General features: G+C 40.3%; 1 protein-coding gene across 2 annotated transcripts in view; it reads left to right on the plus strand.

Moving 5' to 3' along the window:
• The first annotated feature begins 561 nt into the window (after window positions 1-561).
• The window catches only part of bcl2l11 (BCL2 like 11), a 32,976-nt gene continuing 13,287 nt past the window's right edge, over window positions 562-20,250 (plus strand). The window contains exons 1-3 of one of the 2 annotated variants that reach the window (XM_008428802.2): window positions 562-2,880; window positions 5,138-5,565; window positions 12,126-12,241. In XM_008428802.2, the coding sequence (XP_008427024.1) occupies window positions 2,867-2,880; window positions 5,138-5,565; window positions 12,126-12,241 (558 nt within the window). In that variant the 5' untranslated portion in view covers window positions 562-2,866. The remainder of the gene's footprint in view (window positions 2,881-5,137; window positions 5,566-12,125; window positions 12,242-20,250) is intronic. The other variant, XM_008428803.2, reaches the window with a different exon arrangement.

Raw genomic sequence — 20,250 nt, forward strand, 5'->3', positions numbered from 1 at the left:
TATATATTCGTGTACTTTCTTTAAGCTTTCTTATATCTTGTACTTTCTACACAAGTGGAGAGAGTGGAGGCCGAAGAGTTTGCTACAATGCTAACTTAACATGCAAACATTTTGGTTGAACAAGAACCAAATATTTTGTTGTTAGTCGGTTACCCTTGCTGAGTACATCTGGTCATTTTTAGAACATATTGGCATGTTTGTGATTTAGGGAGTGACTGGTTTTCATGGAAATATGTCTGAGTGGCTGGCAAGACGCGATCATTTTTGAAACAGTTTTGTTCTTAACGTTTTGTCTGTGGTGGAAAATGTCTCAAATGCATGAAAAGCCTTCGTCGGAATGACTCTCAAATCAGTAATCTCAGCTCATTTCCAGAGTGCTGTGGCACCATAATGAAATCCTCGTGTAATAAAGACAAATTAATTCAAAAGGCTTGTGTTTGCATGACAACGGTGCAAACAAATGCTCCACCGTGTCTAGGTGTTTATATTTTTGTCATGTTTTAAGGAGGTGGGGGAAAAAAAAAAAACATGTGCAGAGAACTTAATAAGTGAGGCACTTTTAATCAAAGTTACTGACAGGGATAACAGAGGAACCAAAACAAAGGAAGTAAAGTACATGAGAGGAGAATCCAGTCCAGAATATTGGGAGAAATATTAAAAATATTATTTTGTCTCCATCAATTAAAACTCTAATAAGCATCTAACACTTTTTTTTATCACCTCAACTGCCTCCTGTATCACTAAAACTAATGTTGCTCAGGAATCAAACAGTGAAGACAGAAACAAGAGATACTATCAGAAACATTTTCCCACACTCTGAGACACAGACTGGTATTGATCACATGTAAATGTTATTGATGGCCTCACTCTCGTCCGTCTGTATTGATCCGGCTCCTTTCTTTGTCCTTACGCCTTCCAGCTGTCGGAGTTCTGTGGACCGGATCCTCTTGTTGCTGTCAGCGAGACGGCGTTCTGCATCAGCATCACTGAATCAGTGAGCACTGTGATTTGCTTGTGCGACTCGTGTTTTTGCATGTCGCTTTTGCAATTCACAGCGTTCACTTGCTTAAAGCAAAATGCGTGGTGATTTTCTACACCTGAGCACCTGTGAACGACTTACTTTGATTCATAATACTTGTTACACTGCTTAACACCCATTTGTTTGCCTATACTGGATGCCAAATTAGATCAAACGAGAAATAAATGTGTGCCGTGTTGATTTACTGCAAGACTAAAACCTCTTTTTTGATCATGTGAAATGAAATTAACAGAAACAGTGTGTGCATGAGAAAAAAACATGCAACTTAACCGATCTATAACAATTTGGCCATAAGCTGGAGCCAATGGAAGATGGATGCCCCGTGTTGGCCACTTCAGCTAACCTCCAGTCAATTGGTGGACATAAACCCAGGATGCAACGGCACAAAAAAAAGACCCTGTGCATATTATCCTAATCGAGTAGGTCTGTATTTCTTCATAAATTCCACTATTGCTTTATCAGCACTCTTTATGCGATTCATAAGTGGAAACATATTGAAATGCGTCTACTTTCATTTCAGGAGTGGTTTTTACATTTTCAGTCTTACTCAAATCGCTTACTCGCCAATGTCAATATGCAGCAGTGAATGTGTTGAAGACATTACACATGATTTTGACATTTGGGTAAATATGCTATCAGATCACTTTGAGGTTGATATTTTTGCTATGAATATTTGTAGAGTCATTCTAAAGCGTGGCGTTAGCTTTAAGGTTAACTTTGGGCGGGGTAATGGTCCTAAAACATACAAGCAATGAAATGCTATAGAATGGCCCAGTCAAATTCTAGATCTTGATCCATGTGAGAATAGGTGGCAACTGATGATCAAAGACACCTTTCGTCCAATGTGACTGAGCTTTAGTTATTTTTGAAAAGAACGATGGTCAAAAATGTGTCTTACTCTCTAGATGTGCAAAGTTGGTAGAGACATTCCCAGCTGTAACTGCAGCAAAAAGGTGAATCTACAAAGAGCTGGCTTCAACAGAAATGCACATTTCTGATTTTTATTTGTACAAAAAGATATAAAAACATGAACCACTTCACAAAAAAAATAAAATAAAAATCTTTACAATGATCTATTAGGCGATCTTCATTAAAGTTTGTGGTTGAAACGTGGCATAATGTGAAGGCTCTGTTTAATACGGTGCTATGTTCCATCTCAGAAGTGAATCTAACCAGATTTTATTCTTAATTGATATGCCGTCCACTGACATGACTCTTATCTGTTATTGACTGTTTTAATACCAGCCACAAAATCGTCTCCTCATACTCATGTTTAAACGGTTTAGCTGTGTGTTGTGCTATGCGTTTTTGTGCACGTCCTGTGGCATTGTGTGTTGTGCTATGCGTTTTTGTGCACGTCCTGTGGCATTTTTTTTTTTATTTCCCTCCACTCTCTTCCAGAAACAGGTGTTTCGTTTGAAACGCCAGAGGGCGACGGTGAACCGCCTATGAGCCCAGAAACTGCGTCACAAGACTGGGCGGAGCGGAGTGATCTCAATTTATATACAGGGGACAGAGCGTCTCTCAATGTAGCTTGGCGGACAGCGAAGGAAACATCTCAGCAACAAAGGGCAGGCTGGAGTTTGTTTACCTCACACGGTGGAGTTTCCACACGGACTATTCAGCCACTTTTCAACCACTTTTCCCGACTGACTCTGGAATATACTCGCTTGTTGACGTCTTTCCCCTCCACTTTTTATTTCTTTTTCGGGATTTATTGTCGCCACTTTGGACTAGTGGACCAACATTAGAAGTCCCACAAACTGCTTTTCCACTGTTTTTGAAGTTAGGTCCAATGTGTCAACGCATGTCAGTCTTGTGACTGACATGCACTCTTTAAGGTAAGTTTGGCAGCGCGAGCGAACAGTGAGCGCGCGCATTGTTTGTCACGCCGCTGTTTAATTGGAATAATACGATCCGCCGCTTCACGCCGGCTTTTCGGTGACTACGCTGCAACCGCGCACACTTATCCGGGTCTGTTTGCCATTCCTTTATTTAACGCAGCATCGCCGTAATTATAATAACAGTAATAATATGTGCATTTATGGTTTAATGAGTGCTTTATTAAACTTGTAGTTGGCCAAGTACTTTGAGTAACACGTCCATAATCACATAATCGGCTTATTTCACATTAGTTACTGAAACAGTTGGAATAATACTTGAAGAAAATGATTGAGCAATTATTGTGCTTTTTTTAAGCTCCCGTGTTTAAGAACGACACGCTCCAGCTCCACTTCTTTATTGACCCTTCAGGCGCAGGTCGGGTTGCACCCGGGGTAAAGGGTTTTTGTTTATTGCTCCAAATGTTTGTCGGTTTTTGTGGAAACTGTTCTTTATTTGCTAAAGAGAGAGAGAGATAGAGAGAGAGAGGTCTTTCTTTCCTTCCTTTTTTAAAAATAAAAGTCGCGTTTGCGGTATGACGGAACGCACTTTTGCGCAACAATTGCTTATTTTCCCCTTCTGGAAAAATAGACACACTGATTATTTCTGTCTAAGCATCTCTTTGTGCCTTCAGATTGTTGCGCAGAGCCGAGGTCACCGGGTTTAGGCAGTACAAGAAGTAACCAAGGATTTAAAAAACAACTTAAAAAACCCCCCATCCAAATGCACCAGTCTTTTTGTGTGTAATTAGATCTGGCCATAGCGGGTAATTAGCGGTTGTTAACAAATATATTTGCACCTCAATCGCAACATTTGCTCCGGTGGGAGGCGCACACGCGCTGAAGCAGAATCCAGTAGCTTGCGACTTCCGTATGAGCGCACCGGTTGAGCGGCGTATATATATATATGTGTATCTTAATGTCGCAAACTCCATGCTTATGGTGCAATCTGAAATGTCGCATTTTCTTTCCGCCCCACAGCTGACATAAAAACACGCAAACAAAACTCCACTTTAGAAGTGTACAGTGACGGCGGTAAAGTGCACTTTGGACGGATTTCCTTCAACATTTCATCACACGGTCGCCTGCTTTCCTTCCCTTTCCTCTGCCTGTTTTCCCTCTGCCTCCCTCCCTCTCTCTCTCTCAGTGTGTGTGTGTGTGTGTGTGTAAGTGTGTGTGTATGTGTGTGCGTGTTGGCAGCCGCTGCCCGTGCGATCGAGTTGCTGCTTCGCTTTCCAGTTTCTCCTCGTGTTTGGATTCACGCACAAATCCTTGTGGGATTCGTAAAACAAAACAAAATAAAACAAAAAAGTTATTATAATGTCTCCACCAAGAGAGCGAGCGGCGCGTCCAGGTCAAGAGCAGTAGCCGTACGTAAGAGGAAATAGTTATTAAACTCGCGTCTGCGCATGCAAACAGAGTTTGCGCTAAAGACAACACCACCTAAACACAGTTTCTTGATTTTTTTTTTTTTTAATGCCAACCTGGATCAGAGGCGGATCGTTAAAGCTCGAAATCCAAAAATACAAATGAGTGAGATTACTCTGAGCGCAGTTGTACTGAAGCTACACTTCTGAACTTTCATTTTGTTTAGCACATTCTGGAGATACTCCAATAGGATCCCATTAAAAGCTTCCAGATTTGTCTCTTGAGGAGGGTTCGTTTCAGGTTGACTGCCTGTGACGCAGTTAAAGTCACCTCAGCCGCTTCCTATATGTCGGATTTGTTGTTTTTTTCCCCTACCCAGCAAAAAAATAAAAATAAACAAAGACTTGCCATAATCAGCAATTTCCGACAAACAATAGATACTCGCTGGACGTCAGTTTTGGAACAGGAAACTGGGTTTTACCGCTTGTGCTGGGGAAAAAATATGCTGTGGGAATCAGGTGCTGTGGACGCCGACGAAAATAATCCAGACAGGCCCCACAGGTGGAGCACCGACTTCCCTGATGCAGAGACACTAGAAAGGTCAGCGCGCTATTAAACGAATAGGGTGTAAAAAAAACAACAACAACAAAAAAAAAACAAACACGCTGCGATTCCGCATTTCTAAAAATAAAGAATTGCAGAACAAAGTCCAGTCGTGACACAGCATGTTGCGCTGCATGCGCAGCTGCGGCTCCCAAAAACACGCAGCACAGACGCGGAGAGGGGCTGTTGTAGCCGGGCAGAGGGGATGAAAGCCCACGCTCACGGTGACGCTCTGTTCATCCAACAGACCGCCAAATCTGCTCGATGGCTCGACCGAAGTAACGCCAGCAGAGGGGACCGGCGGAGACCCAGCATCGTCAGCGCGAACACCACGTTCCTCGAAGCACACAGAGCGGAGCTGCGCGCCGCAGGCGGGCGCCTCCACAGCCGGGGGAGGAGGAGGAGGAGGAAGAGGGGAGCCGGACTCGGACTCGCCGCCGTGCACCGTGAGCCCGGCCAGTTTAGACGTCTTTCGAAGCAGGTCGATATTTCGCCCTCCCCGCCGCTCGTCCAGCGGATACTTCTCCTTTGACTGCGACTCGCTGCCGAGCTCCCCGCTCTCTCCGCACCCAGTGACGGCTGACAAAACCACGCAGACCCCCAGCCCCACCGGCCAGGTGATGAACCACGCCCTGCAGCGAATGGCTGTGGAGCACGGTGGACTCGGGCTGCACGGTGAGCAAACTTCAGTGCACTGCAAAAAAATAAAATAAAATAACAGAGGGAGGGGATTTAGAAGATCATTCAGTTTTAAACATTATCTTTTATATTATGATTAAGCATGTTAGTTTGTAGATGGGACAGGTATACAGGGAAGGCTGACATAGCAACGAAGAAGAACGAGCCAACTGAGCCCAGACCTCTTACTTGTGAGCACTCTACTGACCTGGTTTGTCCTCCTGTGTTAAAACAGAATAGTAATAATAATAATAATAATAATAAAAAAATTGTTCAGACTTTAAAACATCAGATGTTAGTGAAATATCAATAACAAGTCCTGAATTGATATTATCAAGTGGGCAGATACACCTTCTCTGAGGCATAAGAAGGAATAATGCACCGATCTGTAAAAGTTGTTACTGTTACGGCCGATAATAGATATTTACCAATATATATATATTCCACCATTCTTTCAACATCTTGAAAAGAACAACCACTTCCCCTCTGCATCTCTGTTTCAGTTAAACTCCCCACAGTCCTGCTTCATCACTATCACAGTAACATGACCAAACAAATACCACATGACCAGCCTCCTCCCACCTCCCGTCCCCCTTCTGAAACATCAACAACATAGAAACAAATATCGGCTGTTAATATCGGCCCAGTTTTATGTATCAGGCCGATACCAATGTTAGTGCCGTTATATCATGCATCCATGTTAAGAATCTCAGCTCGCGAGTAAGTTTGACTTTAGCATTAGCGCTGCCGCTAATGTGGCTAAAGCTGGAAACAAGCTTAAATTCTTGCTCCTCTAAAGAAACTTGGTTCATACATTCCTTACAGCCCTTATGAAAATTAGCTTTAAATTTCTTTGCTGGATACTACACACGGGGAAGAAAAATTTACTATTATTAAAATTTTAATAATCCATTGGCTAATATTTGATATCCTCCAAAATGTCTCTGTATAGTGTAAGTTGCCACTAAAATAAACAATTAACTCAAATAACCTGTGAAATTCTCAGAACTTTCCTTTCCTTAAATTGTGATTATTTGGGCTAAAGATGACAAGTGTTGCTTAGGGGGAAAGAAAACAATCTGCTTTGCACGTGAAAGCCAGAGACCTGACTGCGCAATACAGGCTGCTTCAGATGTTTTCACTGGCTGCAGTTTTTGTGTGGGTGTGCAGCAACATGCGAAACCAGACAGAAGCCTGACGCCCGCTCCTCAAGTGCTTCTTTATCAGAGTTTTGGAGAGGCTGATATTGATATTAATAGTAAATACATGAACAACTCTTAGGGAGCGTTTTTCTTTTTTTCTTTTTTTTTGCTTGTTTTGTCTGTTGGAGTTTTCCTCGTGAGGGATGACTGGATTTTCCACCAAAGCGTTTGCAACTCTGTCAGATGAGTGAGTAACACTCACGCTTTTACACATTCTGGTTTATTGACTAATACTTGGCTCAGGTCAGCCTGTTGGCTCACTGAGGAACCTCTGACAAACTCAGGCAGAAACATGTATCCTCCCCTGATTCCCTCATGTTGCCCAAGCCGCTTTTACAAAGAAATTCCCAAGCTCAATGTGAAAGGAAAAGAGGAAAAAGGGGGAAGAGGAGGGGCATTCGGTTAATATTACTCACCCTAAGATAACTCATCAGTCATTATACCAAAAAGAGAAACAAACCAACCCATTTTGTCTTGTGTCCTCCCAGTGCAACTGATGATTCAGCAGTTTTCTCATGCGACTTCCATCGGTATAAAAAAAAGAAAAAGAGTAGGATATGATGATGATTATTATCATTACTACATAGATTGTTTCTTTTTAAAATCAGTAAGTAAATACGACGTGGCATAGCAGGTTTTACCGCATTGTTGTCTGGAGTCCAGCGCTCTATTTAAACTGCAGTGTGCTCAAGATTTTGGTGTAACAAAAGGAGCACACTTCCTCTTTAACACCGGATGAAAAGCGCACACCTAAAGATGACCTGCACAAACGTTTTGGTTAAATGGGGAAAGAAGACAGCAGAGTCTCCGAAGACACAAACGAGCTGCTTGGAAGATCGGAGCAAACTGTGTATCAGCTGACACTTTTTAGGAAGTGTTTGTCATTTGATTCCAGTCCTCAAACCTTTTGTTTCTTTGTTCACCTGATTCTTTCAGTGGGAACGCGAGATGTCTGATGTATAAATTAGTCTGACAGGACATCCTGCTGACTTTAACCTGCCGGCTACAAGGTCAGTTGCAGTGTAAGGGCCGTGTGATTCCTGGTTTCCCTGGGATTACTTCATGGTGTAACCATTCCCAGAGGCTAAATAATCTGACAAGCATTGTTGGCAGCAGGTATCGTAGGAGAGAGCTGTTATTGTATCACCATTTGTGGTCATATGTCACTTCCCTCTCTTTGTGTAAATAAGCACCTACGCCACACAGTCAACTGTGGTGGGTGGCAATCTGGATCTCAGTGATTTTTATTTATTTATTTATTTTTCTTCTCTGTCCCAAATGATATTAAGTGGAAGCATTGGCGTAGATTTACATGCTAACACGTTCAGGATTCAGCAAGCCTGTCTTAGTGGCTGCACATATTTGAGTAATGTAGGTTTTTATCATGTAACACATGTGGTTAGAGAATGATGCAAAGCAAGCAGAAGATGACGGATCTGTGAATGTTGCAGAGTGTGTTCACTAGTGAAACAAAGGTTTCAGTTTGAAACTCCGGAGAATTGAGAAGAAAAGCTGAAGAAGGAGGCAATGCCGAGTAAGCAAAAAAGGCGACTGCTTTTCTTGTCTCAGTTGAAATCTTACTGTGCTCCCATGCGAGCGGCGAGCCAAATAAATTTTTTTTTTCTTGCTTTATTGTAATACCCTAAAATAAAAATAGCTGTCAGCTTGTCAGCGGAGGATTGACAAAGTTCTTGTTTAAATCACTTTGTCGTTCTCATCGTACAAGTGAATGTGTTGAGGTCTCAGGGATGTAGACTTCCAAGACGTGCGGCTGGGATGGCGGAATCAAAGGGGCGTGGCCTATAAAGCGCAATGTGCAGTAACGATGATGAATTTTGCAATATCCACATGATTTATGATAAATAAGTAATTTAACTAAGTTAGTGTATTTCTGACAAGCTCGCCAAACACTTTACCTTCTAAAAGATTTCTAAGTGGCAAAAGGTCACCAAATATCCATAGGAATCCTTAAATAATTGGCTAACACTTACTGTGGTCAAATATGTTTTTTGTGATATGCGTGTTACATACAAATTTACAACATATCGTGAAGCTGTTTCTGCATGATGTTCTGCTGAGCTACATATTTTGTGTTAAGACTCGGTGTGGAAAACACATGTAGCTCACATCTTAAAGGTGTTAAAGTAACTATTGGCTGTATTTAGATCGCCTCAGTGACCAGATGACAGGACACGGCATCAAAATCTGATGGATTTTCCAGGCTGTATCGTTTTTAAACACCAAAAGATGCATGACATGGAAAAAGTTGCTTTTTTTTATCGTCTTACAGCAGCCAGTGAAGCGTTTCACGGAGTTTCAGCAGTTCTCATGGTCCTTCTGATTCTGTTTTTGTGTTTTTTGTTTGGTTCGATTGAAAAACAGAGCGAAGCACGCAAGGCTGTCACCTCCAGCAATAAAGATCGAACATAGTGCTCCAGTGGACTTGTTTATATCGGCATCATCTACAATAGAAGACCTTTTAAGTGCTGTGCTGCCGGCTAAAGTTGCAGTCTGTGTTGACTGGTAGCTTGGTAACAAAACTTGAGGCAAAAATAGGGCATAAAAGACAGCATATATTTGGAAACAAGTCATGAAGGAAAAGCCCTAAGAATATAGAGGGGTACTCTCGGATTTCACAAATGCTGCACAAACAAACATTTTACTGTGCATTAGGCATGAATGGTTACATTTAAGTTCAAATGTCACAACGAATCAACTGAGATTTAATTATGTCTATGCAAGTCTCTGTTTATTCTAGAGATATAGTTGTGCTATCTCCAAATGCTAACAGAAAACCGTAAGAAGCTCAGGGTGTTGTACTCTCTAAAAGAGAATATAATACAAGTGATTAGCTTAACTGATTTCCTTGTGTCTCTTTTATTTAGTTTTTTTTTTCCCACTGCAGCCAGACAGATAGCAATCGGAAGAAACCGGCTTGCATGTGTGCACAGGTCACTCATTAATTGCGCACGTTAAGCAGTCAAAATAGGCCTGCATCTCTTTTGTGTTACCCAGACGGAAACTTTGTGCATCTCAGGCAGTCGGCTTTGTCCATGACAATGTTCAACAGATAAAAACAGGCTCAGTGCTGCAGCATGTCATGTGTTGTCGCCAGCGCGCAATAAAGGCTTCAGATATGAAGAATGTTTCCTTGTTTGTGTGTCCGATGCCATAAAGTACTGTAAGAAGGATCAGTTTATCATCTTCTTGTCAGAGTTCGGTCTCTCTGCACTTCCTCATGCGGCAGCAGGAAGAAAACACAATAGTCGGCTGTCTGGAGTGTCAAAGTGAAGCTGCTTGGAACGTTTTTGTTTTGTTTTTTGTTTTTCTTACTTGACATGAACACCTTCGTAATAGAAGAAACAAGCAAACAAATACCTTCACAGATTGCATGATGATCAGTTTTGATTTGCGCTGATAAATCAGTATAAAATAAACCAACATGCTTAATTGGACTAATGTGAAATCAGTTTTTATATTCAGTCTGGGTAACTTCTGAATTTGGACTTCTTCTATAACAGATTTAACTCACAACAAAGTTGTAAACATCTTTTTGGACATTTGGCTCCCTTTGGAACAAAAAGGCAAAATTGTTGAGTATTTTTGTATGCTTTCAAATAGGCATATTTTTATGATCACGCCAAACATTGCTGGTATTGGTTCTCTGCCCTGGACAACCTGAACACGCCATTAGCGCTAACACAGAGTGTGCTCTTTAAATTATTTCCCTTAAGAGTCTGTTTCTTCTACTTGTTTGGATGTCAAGTTAATGTGAAGCTTCCCCAGCCACGGCTGGCGACTGATGCTGAACCTGGCGTCCGATTCATCGCTTTTAGTACTAATTTAATGATCTAGTTATTTGTTTAAAAGTCAGCTAAAGGTGCAAACATCTCTTGGGTACTTTTTGAATTTGGTAAAACATTTTTCGTGCACCAGCCTAGTCACATTTTTCTGGATAATTTGTTGCAATATTGATCAAATCTAGGACTACTTTATAAATGCTGACAACTTTTTTTTTTTTTTTGCTGATTTTGACACTTTTCGAAACCTTACATGCTGTGCATTTGATATGTACCAGATCAATTTGCTTTGCTTAACTCTGCTTTGTATGGTTATAATTTATTTGCGCTCTAAAGCATTTCACTTGATCACTGTTTACAACGCATATATTTGAGCGAATTGACAAATGCTTGTTTTCAGTTTCCAGCAATGATGACACATTCTGAGCCTTTGCAATTTTTCCATGTCTCCTGATTAAAACTGTCTTAACCATGCTTCAGTAGGGCCTGATGGATTTATCGCTGAATCAGTAGCTTCAATATTGAAGGATGTTAGAAATATTAAGTCTGGGTTTCATAACGGCGCGAATGAGTCATAAGCGGAGATCGGTAAGAGGTCAGAGCCTTTCATACTCATACAGTAGTTCAGACTGAAAATGTAACAGATAAACCACAAAAACAAACGCAAACACACACACACACGGATGATGATACAAACATGCGCTCACATGGTCAGCTGGTGTGTTTTTTTTTTCTATCACAACTGTCAAAGGCAAATTTTACATGTTATATTGTAAGTAAATAATAAATATATTTTATATTATCCATTTCCTAGAACATACAGTGGCATGTTTGTCAGAGTACATCTGCAAACTCCAATGTATTTTATTGGAATTTTAGGTGTCAGATCAACACCAAACAGTGTGTAATTGTGAAGTGAAAGGAAAATACATGGTATACGATATTACTACTGCTAATAAAAAGAGATTTATACTCAGTTCACTCTTTTGGATGATATACAAAAATACAATTCAGTACCACCACTTACCTGCAGAATGTATGTGGTAAAATCTCAATAACGTACACTTAAGTTTGTGGTTGTAATGTGACAAAACAGAAAAAAAGGCTGAAGGTGTCTGAATACCTTTGCAATGTGATGCTAACTATAAATGTAGAAGAAAATGTTCTGTGACCCAGAATAGCACTGGGTCACCCATAAGTCAAACGAAGAAGCCATTGAACATCATACAGAGCTTTGTAGAAGCATCCACTGAGCTTAGTTCCTCTGTGGTTTCCTTCAATGCAAGGAGTCATATTTAAAATATGTCAGTGCTCAGGTTGACTTGGTTTTCAAGTCTAAACCCCCGACCACAGATCCTGTGTGATAACGTATTTTTCATGTTTCACTTAAATGAATCATAGTTGAACGAACTGTAAATTTAACAGGGACGCTCTCGTCTTAACACCTAATCACTGCAGAAAATGCTGCTTCTGACTGTTCTGACTCATAATGTTCCACATTATGGTTTTACGAATATGCTGAACAAACTACTATGTGTTTTCTGCTCTGTTTCAGGGCACTCTCCCAACCACTATAGCACTATTAACGCGGCGCGGGATATGCAGTCAGAAACCTTTGGTCGTCAACTCCGTGCTATTGGAGATGACTACAACAACCACCTGATGGTAAGGGTAAGAGTCAAACTCTTCTCAATGTAAAGTTTCGTGCAATACATCCGTAAATGTATCTAAATTATTTGAGCGCTGGTGGACTTAACCCCTCACTTCCTGATTTTATTTAAAAAATTATATATTTTTTAAATGAGGTATTTGCTTTTGCTTGGCAGTTTTTGCTGCTAAACAGATTTTTCAGATTTTCTTTTCCTTTTTCATCATTACAGTATTTCAATTAGTAAGGTTTGTTAGTTTGAATATGACTAATTCAACTGCCTGAATTAATGCAAAGTTAAGGTATGATGCAAATTAGGGACATTAGACATATTTGGGAATAAAAGTAACTAAACAATTTTGCTGTTAGTGAGTGGCTCCGTGAATTAAAGGTATCTAAATTATTTGAGCGCTGGTGAACTTTACCCCTCACTTCCTGATTTTATTCGAAGGTCTTTTTTTAAAAATTAGGCATTTTCTTTTGCTTGGCAGATTTTGCTGCTAAACAGATTGTTCAGATTTTTTTTATCATTACAGTATTTTAATTAGTAAGGTTTGTTAGTTTGCATATGACTATTGAATATTCAACTGCCTGAATTAATGCAAAGTTAAGGTATGATGCAAATTAGGGACATTAGGCATTATTGGGAATAATAGTAACTAAACAACATTGCTGTTAGTGAGTTGCTAAGTGAATTAAAGGGAAGCTTTGAAAAGGGAAAAACGTCTGCTATTAACAATATGGATGAATTATTTTTAATACTGTTACTCACGAATAGTTTTGAAGTTTTTATATGTTTTTGAACATCATCACAATGCTTCAAACAGGTTGGGATAATGCTAAGTCACCCAGTTATTTCTGTGTCCTTTTTTTGCAATAACAAAACAGTTTATTTATTATTATTTATTATAAACAGTGACACAGGCAGAATAGATAGCATGCATTTGAGGACAAACGTTTATTTTCATCATGTAATACTTGAGACTTGACTAATACTTGTGAACTTATGATGACTAAATTAATGAAAGCTGTGACCAGTCGGTATTTTAGCTAAGCTAGCTAATGGTAATGAAAACCCTGGCCATTCAATCACAATCTGATTATGATCAGCAGAATCATAATTCAACAGAAATTAAACATTCACAGAAAAGAAAAGGGGGGAAAAAAGAGACGAGATACTGTTTCTTCTGTTAACCATCTAGTTTTAAGCAGTAAAATCAAAAGCAAAACATTGTGGCACAAATTGTGGTGGAGCTGACATTTTCAAATACCAAATTATTTGCGCAGCACGTTAAGCTGCTTATATCCTAGCTGGCAGGGATGAAGATGAAGCAAAGTGTTCACAGATGCTGAAAGCAAATCTCAGTGCTGGTTTACCTCTGCCGCGTTGCATTGTTTGTCACCTTGTGGCACCAGTGTGGCTGACACACTTTTCCTTCATACTTTGCCCTATTTTTTAAAACTCTCTTCTGCAGTAATCCAAAAATAGATAAGTCATTTAGCTCCTGTCTCCGATTGTGACATGAAATTAAAGTTGCATTAGCCTGACAATTACTTCCCTGAAGACATGATTACATTATCAGAGGGAGCATATAACCACTGAATAGACCCCGTTGTAAATTTGAATAGCTGCAGTAAGACTCAATTTCCTCTTGGCTTCTGATTCCTTGGCAACGTTTCTGCATGTTGCATCATCAGAGATTTACTTACTGTCAAAGGGCAGACTAGCAAACTGGAAAATGCGGAGATGAAGGGGTAGAGAAGTGTATGCTAGTTTAAATTCACTTTAATCTCATCAGAGTAGTGAGCTGAAACGTAAAAGTCAGGAAAATGCACGACAGGAGTTTTATATCCCTCCGAAGAGCTTAAAAAGCTCCCATAGTGTCAGAAGCTTAACATCTAGAAAGCTTCAAGTCTGCATCTCAGCAGTTTGATGCATCACAAATGTGCTTCCACCCATTTTGTTTAGTGTCTGATTTGGTAATGAGTAGTATCAGGAGAATTTACCCGTTAAATGTTTTTCTTAGTCGCACCGCTTGTAAAATCCCAAAAAAGCCCATCAAAAAATAGTTGATGCTTTCTATACACCGTTATTATTTAATTAACACAAAACATTTTTAAAATAGTATTGTATTTAAATATATTTTCCAGGATTATTAGAAGTAAATGTGGTATTTGTGTTGAAGATACTTTATGTTTTTTATGTTGCTTTTCTGTCCATCCATCCATCCATTTTCTAACACCCTTGTCCCTCGGTGGGGTCAGGAGGGTTGCTGGTGCCTATCTCCAGCTAACGTTCCAGGCGAGAGGCGGAGTACACCCTGGACAGGTCGCCAGTCTGTCGCAGGGCAACACAGAGCAACAGACAGGACAAACAACCATGCACACACACACTCACACCTAGGGAGAATTTAGAGAAACCAATTTACCTATCAGTCATGTTTTTGGACTGTGGGAGGAAGCCGGTAGTTGCTTTTCTGGAGCCTCTAATTACCCCAGCAGAACTCATGTTTCTATGGCCCATATTCATAATGTTGGCTTGTGTTTCTAACAGCTTGTGTGCAAACAAATTCTACATGCAATATATGTGAAGGAAATAAAACCCAGTGACCTATTTTATGGATTATTGGTTGGATTGCCTGTTTGAGGCGTTAAATAATCATTTATCATTTCAGTGGAGTTAAATCTGATCAATGATGATGATTACACTTCACTTGATGCACTTTCCAGTTGCATATCAACAGCAAGCATGTCAATCAGTGGCCCCCCCTGATTGACATGTAACAGCACCAGGTTATTCCTGCACATTATTTGGAATCATTCTAAGTCAACCTAATATCTAAAGAAGAAAAACGATAAATATATGAAAAGAAAATGTATAAAACTTTATATAAGTCCATGTGATGACATAAATAAATAGATTTTTAACAGGCGCGATACCAGCCTCCTTTATACTCAWAAMMARSYKRAWWTKYTYYYMYKGGTGTTTCAGTTGTGCTGCGCTGTGGTGCAACTCAAAGGCTAAAGCACTTCATACCTGGTGGTGATGGTAAAACACCAATAAGTTATTTATTGATCCTCCGCAAAAAAGAGAAAAAACCGAAGAGGGGCCGACAATGTTCGCTGTTTGGAGCAGAGGTGGCGCTGGAGTTTTTTCGTTGTCCGTCAAAGAAAAAAATCATTTTATTTCCAATTTGTAGTCATCAAACGAAACATTTATTATTTCTCTGCGAGAACGTTTTTGAAATCAAGTAACATTTCACAAAATGACGTGGTTAGAAGACGACAGAACTCTGATCGTTTCCTGATCCCGCACTGACTTCCCTCAGCGGGAGAAAAACCCCGCAGAAGCGGATCAGCTGCTGGATGCTCCAAAGCCTCTGGTCCCTTAAAGCGTCCAGATCAGAGGTGATTCTCTGACAGATATTGTTCTTAGTATGATTAATAATGAGCTCCACGATGTTCTCTGTGCATAAAGTTGAAACTGCCTGCGCACCAAGTGTCAGCTGTGCGCTTGATCACATTCTGGACACAAACCAGTGAACTGCTCTCTGTTCTTATCAAGACGAGGGTGAGGAGGGAATCTGACATATTAACTCAGTTAAGTTTTTACTGGTTTTGTTTTTAAAACACCATTAACGTAAGCAGTGTAACTATATATTGTATATTTGGCGTTTGTCATCTCATGTGTGATTAATTGGAGCATAACGGTGGAGCATTTATGCGCATTTATTGCCAAGCGCACTGCGCTTGTTTCTGCCTAACGGATCTGCACTTTARTTTMTTTCCTCTCTCAACAGTCAGCTGCTATTCCTCTACTTAAACTACAATAAGTAGATCACATTCTCTTTAGGTTTTCTCTGTGTGCTCCAAACTCATTAAATGTAAACTAATTAGAAGCCCAGGCAAATAATTCTGGTCCGACCCGAACTATTTTTACCTGTCAATACCTGTCAAAACAGAGCTTCCTAACCAAGGTGTCCATAACTCCTCAACAGGCTATCAGCTCCCGGTCTGAAAGACGCATTTAGTTCAGTGTCCATGAGATGATATTCAGGAAGGATTTTTTATTTGATTTTAGTTGCCTCTACGATGAACTCTTTGCGTAAAGTCTATCATGTCTCCATGTGCGCCAGTCAAAGGTGTTAATTATAACATGTCAAATGACAGAGGGGCTTAAAAAATAACCAAATATTCAGTTTGGCTATTTTTTAAAATTATATATGTATGTGTGTGTGTGTGTGTGTGTGTGTGTGTGTGTGTGTGTGTGTGTGTGTGTGTGTGTGTGTGTCTGTGTGTGTGTGTGTGTATATATGTATGTGTGTGTGTGTGTGTGTGTGTGTGTGTGCGCGTGTGTGCGCACACATTTAAAATTTTGCCCCCCCCAGAGGTAGTCCTGGCCTCCCTTTGGCCCCCCCCAACTTTAAAAGTCTAGCTCCGCCACTGTTGGTACGTGATAAGAGTCACTCAAGGCCAGGCTGCTTGTTAACCTCACTGCTGTGATTCAAATGGTCATCGAACTCAGGCAGAAGGGTGGATGAACGTGAGTCAGCACCTAGTCGCATTAAGCAAGTTGGGGGGCGGAGGGGGAAACTGAAGTGTGAATATTTATGTGTGTGTGTGCTTGTCTTTGTGGCAAACCTAATTTGAACATGGCTGCAGAGTTATCTGGAGTGTGCGCACGCATGTGTGCTCGTTCTTGCTGTAGAACAATGAAGAGGCACAGATAAGAAAGCGGAACAAGGAGACTCGTTCCTTGTTTTCTGGCAGGCAAAGTTACACATCGTTTGACAAACTGCCACTGCACAGCACGTTTCAGGCTGATCGCTTTTAATCACTCGCTAGGTAATGCAACCTTTCCAAAATGTAAATTTGATTGACGCTTTTATTTATTTAGCTATGATGTGTTCAGTTACATTCACTCCCAGTGGATTTGGTTTAAATTTGAAGAAAAAGACAGCGCACCTTTGATTGGATCCTGCGCTTTTGAAGCAACGTAGGATGAAAAGATCTGAACCAAGCTCTGCTTTTAACTGCAGACTACATTCTTCCCCATCTGGATGTTGCATACCACAAGCTGTTCTGTGACCTTCTTCAGGTCTTGACCTCTTAAACAGCTATACCACAACGATTACTTAATCACTGAGCAATCTGCATAGGCTATAAACCCGTGACAGCATGAGTCACGGTCATCTTAAAGCCAGTAAAATCTCTATGGTTTTCCCAAGTATCACTTGACTTAAGGTGAGTCACAATTTCTTGTGTGAACTCAGTCACAGAAGAGGTCGTACTCTTGGTAGCCTGACCTGAGTAGTGAAGAAATATGAAAGAAAAATAGGCTCATCTGAAAAACTTGAGCAATCCCATGAACTAAGCAGGCCCGCCACATTGACTGATTCATATCTGGCTCTTGTGTTGATGAGTTAGACAAGTGAATACTGGATGTTTTTCCACTGTTCTTTTCAACAGTGGTCCCCAGTTTCCTATATTTTTCCTTTGTAACAAAGCAGTTTCTTCTTTCAACACATTTTCATAGCAGGTTTTCATTTGTTTTGGAAGATCTAATCGTAGGGCCTTTTTATGTTTTAGGAAAGGCAGAAAAACAGTGAAGCTATAAAATTATATCCCTATTCACACTGACAACACAACAAGACCAACCCCTCCCACGTGCTTTCATTTTTTTTTTTCTATTTTGTTGTAATAAGGACATTTCAGAACGTTTTTATTTTTTGTGATGCACCAAGAAATCAACTCGCAATTCTCAGCAGCTCTGGCAGCTGGAAACTCAAAAGTTCCATCTTTTTCAGGTCAGTGAATGCACCATAACGGGTCTCACTGACGTTATCGTTTGTTATGGAGGTACTTAACAAGTGAAATCATGTACAAGAAATATTGTGAGTAATTCCTGCAGCTCTACCAACTGCACAGTGGCGCAGTTGGTAGAGCTGTTGCCTTGCAGCAAGAAGGTTCTGGGTTTGATTCCCGGCCCCGGTCTTTCTGCATGGAGTTTGCATGTTCTCCCTGTGCATGTGTGGGTTTTCTCCAGGTACTCCGGTTTCCTCCCACAGTCCAAAAATATGACTGTTAGGAAAATTTGTCTGTCTAAATTGTCCCTAGTGTGAGTGTGTGTGTGCATGGTTGCTTGTCCTGTCTGTCTCTGTGTTGCCCTGTGACAAACTGCCAACCTGTCCAGGGTGTACCCCGCCTCTCACCCGGAACGTTAGCTGGAGATGGGCACCAGCAACCCTCCCGATCCCACTGAGGGAAAAGGGTGTAAAAAAAATGGATGGATTCCTGCAAGAGAGTGAGAAAGAACAAGACTTCAGCAGATAATAGGAAGGTTGAACAGATACTGCAACTTTGGCAGGACTGTCGAACAAAAAATGAGCTCTTTTCCCCTATTTTACTTAGTTTTTGTCAAAGAAGTAAAATAAGAATCAACAAACCAATAATATGTTCATAGGCCTGTCACAATAAACAAATCAATTAACAGCATGATAAATTAAAACAAGTTCAATAATTTTCATTTGCATGATTTATTGTTTTTCTCTTTCTACCAAAAACTGAATAATAAAAGATTTCAAACCGGTGTTTTGGTCTCAAGCCCTTTCTTTGAAGGACAGTTTTGTTTACAGAGACGTTATAATTCATTTTATTGGGGTTTTTTTTTCTGTTATTAATTTTGCTTATTTAAAATGTCCTCCAGTTCCAGTGTTAAATGTTCACTTAAATTGAAAGATTATTAATCTTTGAGAATGTGTTCTTGCATTATTATACCTTGACCATCATATAGCTTGAAAGTTATCTCAAAGAACAATGTTATCGTTTATCGCGATAACGTCTGAGGTGAATTTATCATCCAGTTAAATTTGTTGTCGTGACACGTCTATATGTTTGAGTGCAGAGAGTGATCTGATTTGTTTTTGATTCACCATGCATTACTTTTATGGGAAGTTTACTAAATCCAAAGATGGATTGTTGTAAAGATTGTGCTTATCCAAGCTTTCTGTTTTGCTACGCCATCATAATAGAGTTTATTTCTTTGGTGGCGAAAGACAAGGTAAAAAGAAATGCAATATTTGGAGGAAATGGCAGCAGACATCAAAACAGCCTTCACATTTTCTTGTTTAAAAATGTAACTAATGTGTCTAAAAGCATAATAATTGTCTCCACAAAATATGTAAGGTGGAAAAACTACATTAAACATTGAAGCACACCGGAGGATGTTTTATGGTTCAGTTTCTTGAACCACTTCTCCACGTTTTCCCATTGTTAGGTTTTCTGTGAAGAGTTAGCCTTCTGTGCCAGTACTGTTGACAAAAGAGCTTATTTCAGGTTCAGTGCCTGGAAGCCAGTGGGGAGCGAAGGCAGCATATGGCTGTGGAAGATTTTGACTCATCATCTGTAAATACACTAATTCAGCCACACGGCGCTGCATCACATCCTTTTTATGCCAGAGAGGTAACTAGAACTCTAAAATACATGATTAATATAATCTTAGTGATTTATTTTATTTTTAAGCATAAAAAAATAATACAGGGAGTATTTTTCATTTTGTACTTTTAAATTTGCTCCCGTTTCTTTGTCCTCATCTCTTCCAGAATCTCTCTGTGTCGGTGTCTCGGTTAAACATTTACACAGCGCATGCACGATCGTTGGTGTGTGTTTGTTTTGAGACATCTGTGAATGTGCTCAGAACGATGTACGTGCCCATTTCTGTGTGGTGTGTCAGCCTGGTGTCCGTGACTGTGTAGTTTCATTACGCCTCAAACCTGTGGTTAGAGAACTCTCAGGGAGGAGAGCACAAGGTCTAATTATCCTGACCAAACACACACACGCACACGCATGCACATACACACACACAAACACATGCTTGCACGCATGCACACGCAGAGGCACACACGTACTAACTCCAAATGCACGATCCGTCATCCGTCACTAAAAGGTGAAACCCTTTGTCTTGAAGGCAGAAATGACCCTCAGAAATATTGTAGACCAGTAGGGTGTGATTTCTTGGCTGCTTATGTCATTC

Source organism: Poecilia reticulata, linkage group LG15 (genome assembly GCF_000633615.1).
Source record: "Poecilia reticulata strain Guanapo linkage group LG15, Guppy_female_1.0+MT, whole genome shotgun sequence".
Lineage (NCBI taxonomy): Eukaryota > Metazoa > Chordata > Actinopteri > Cyprinodontiformes > Poeciliidae > Poecilia > Poecilia reticulata.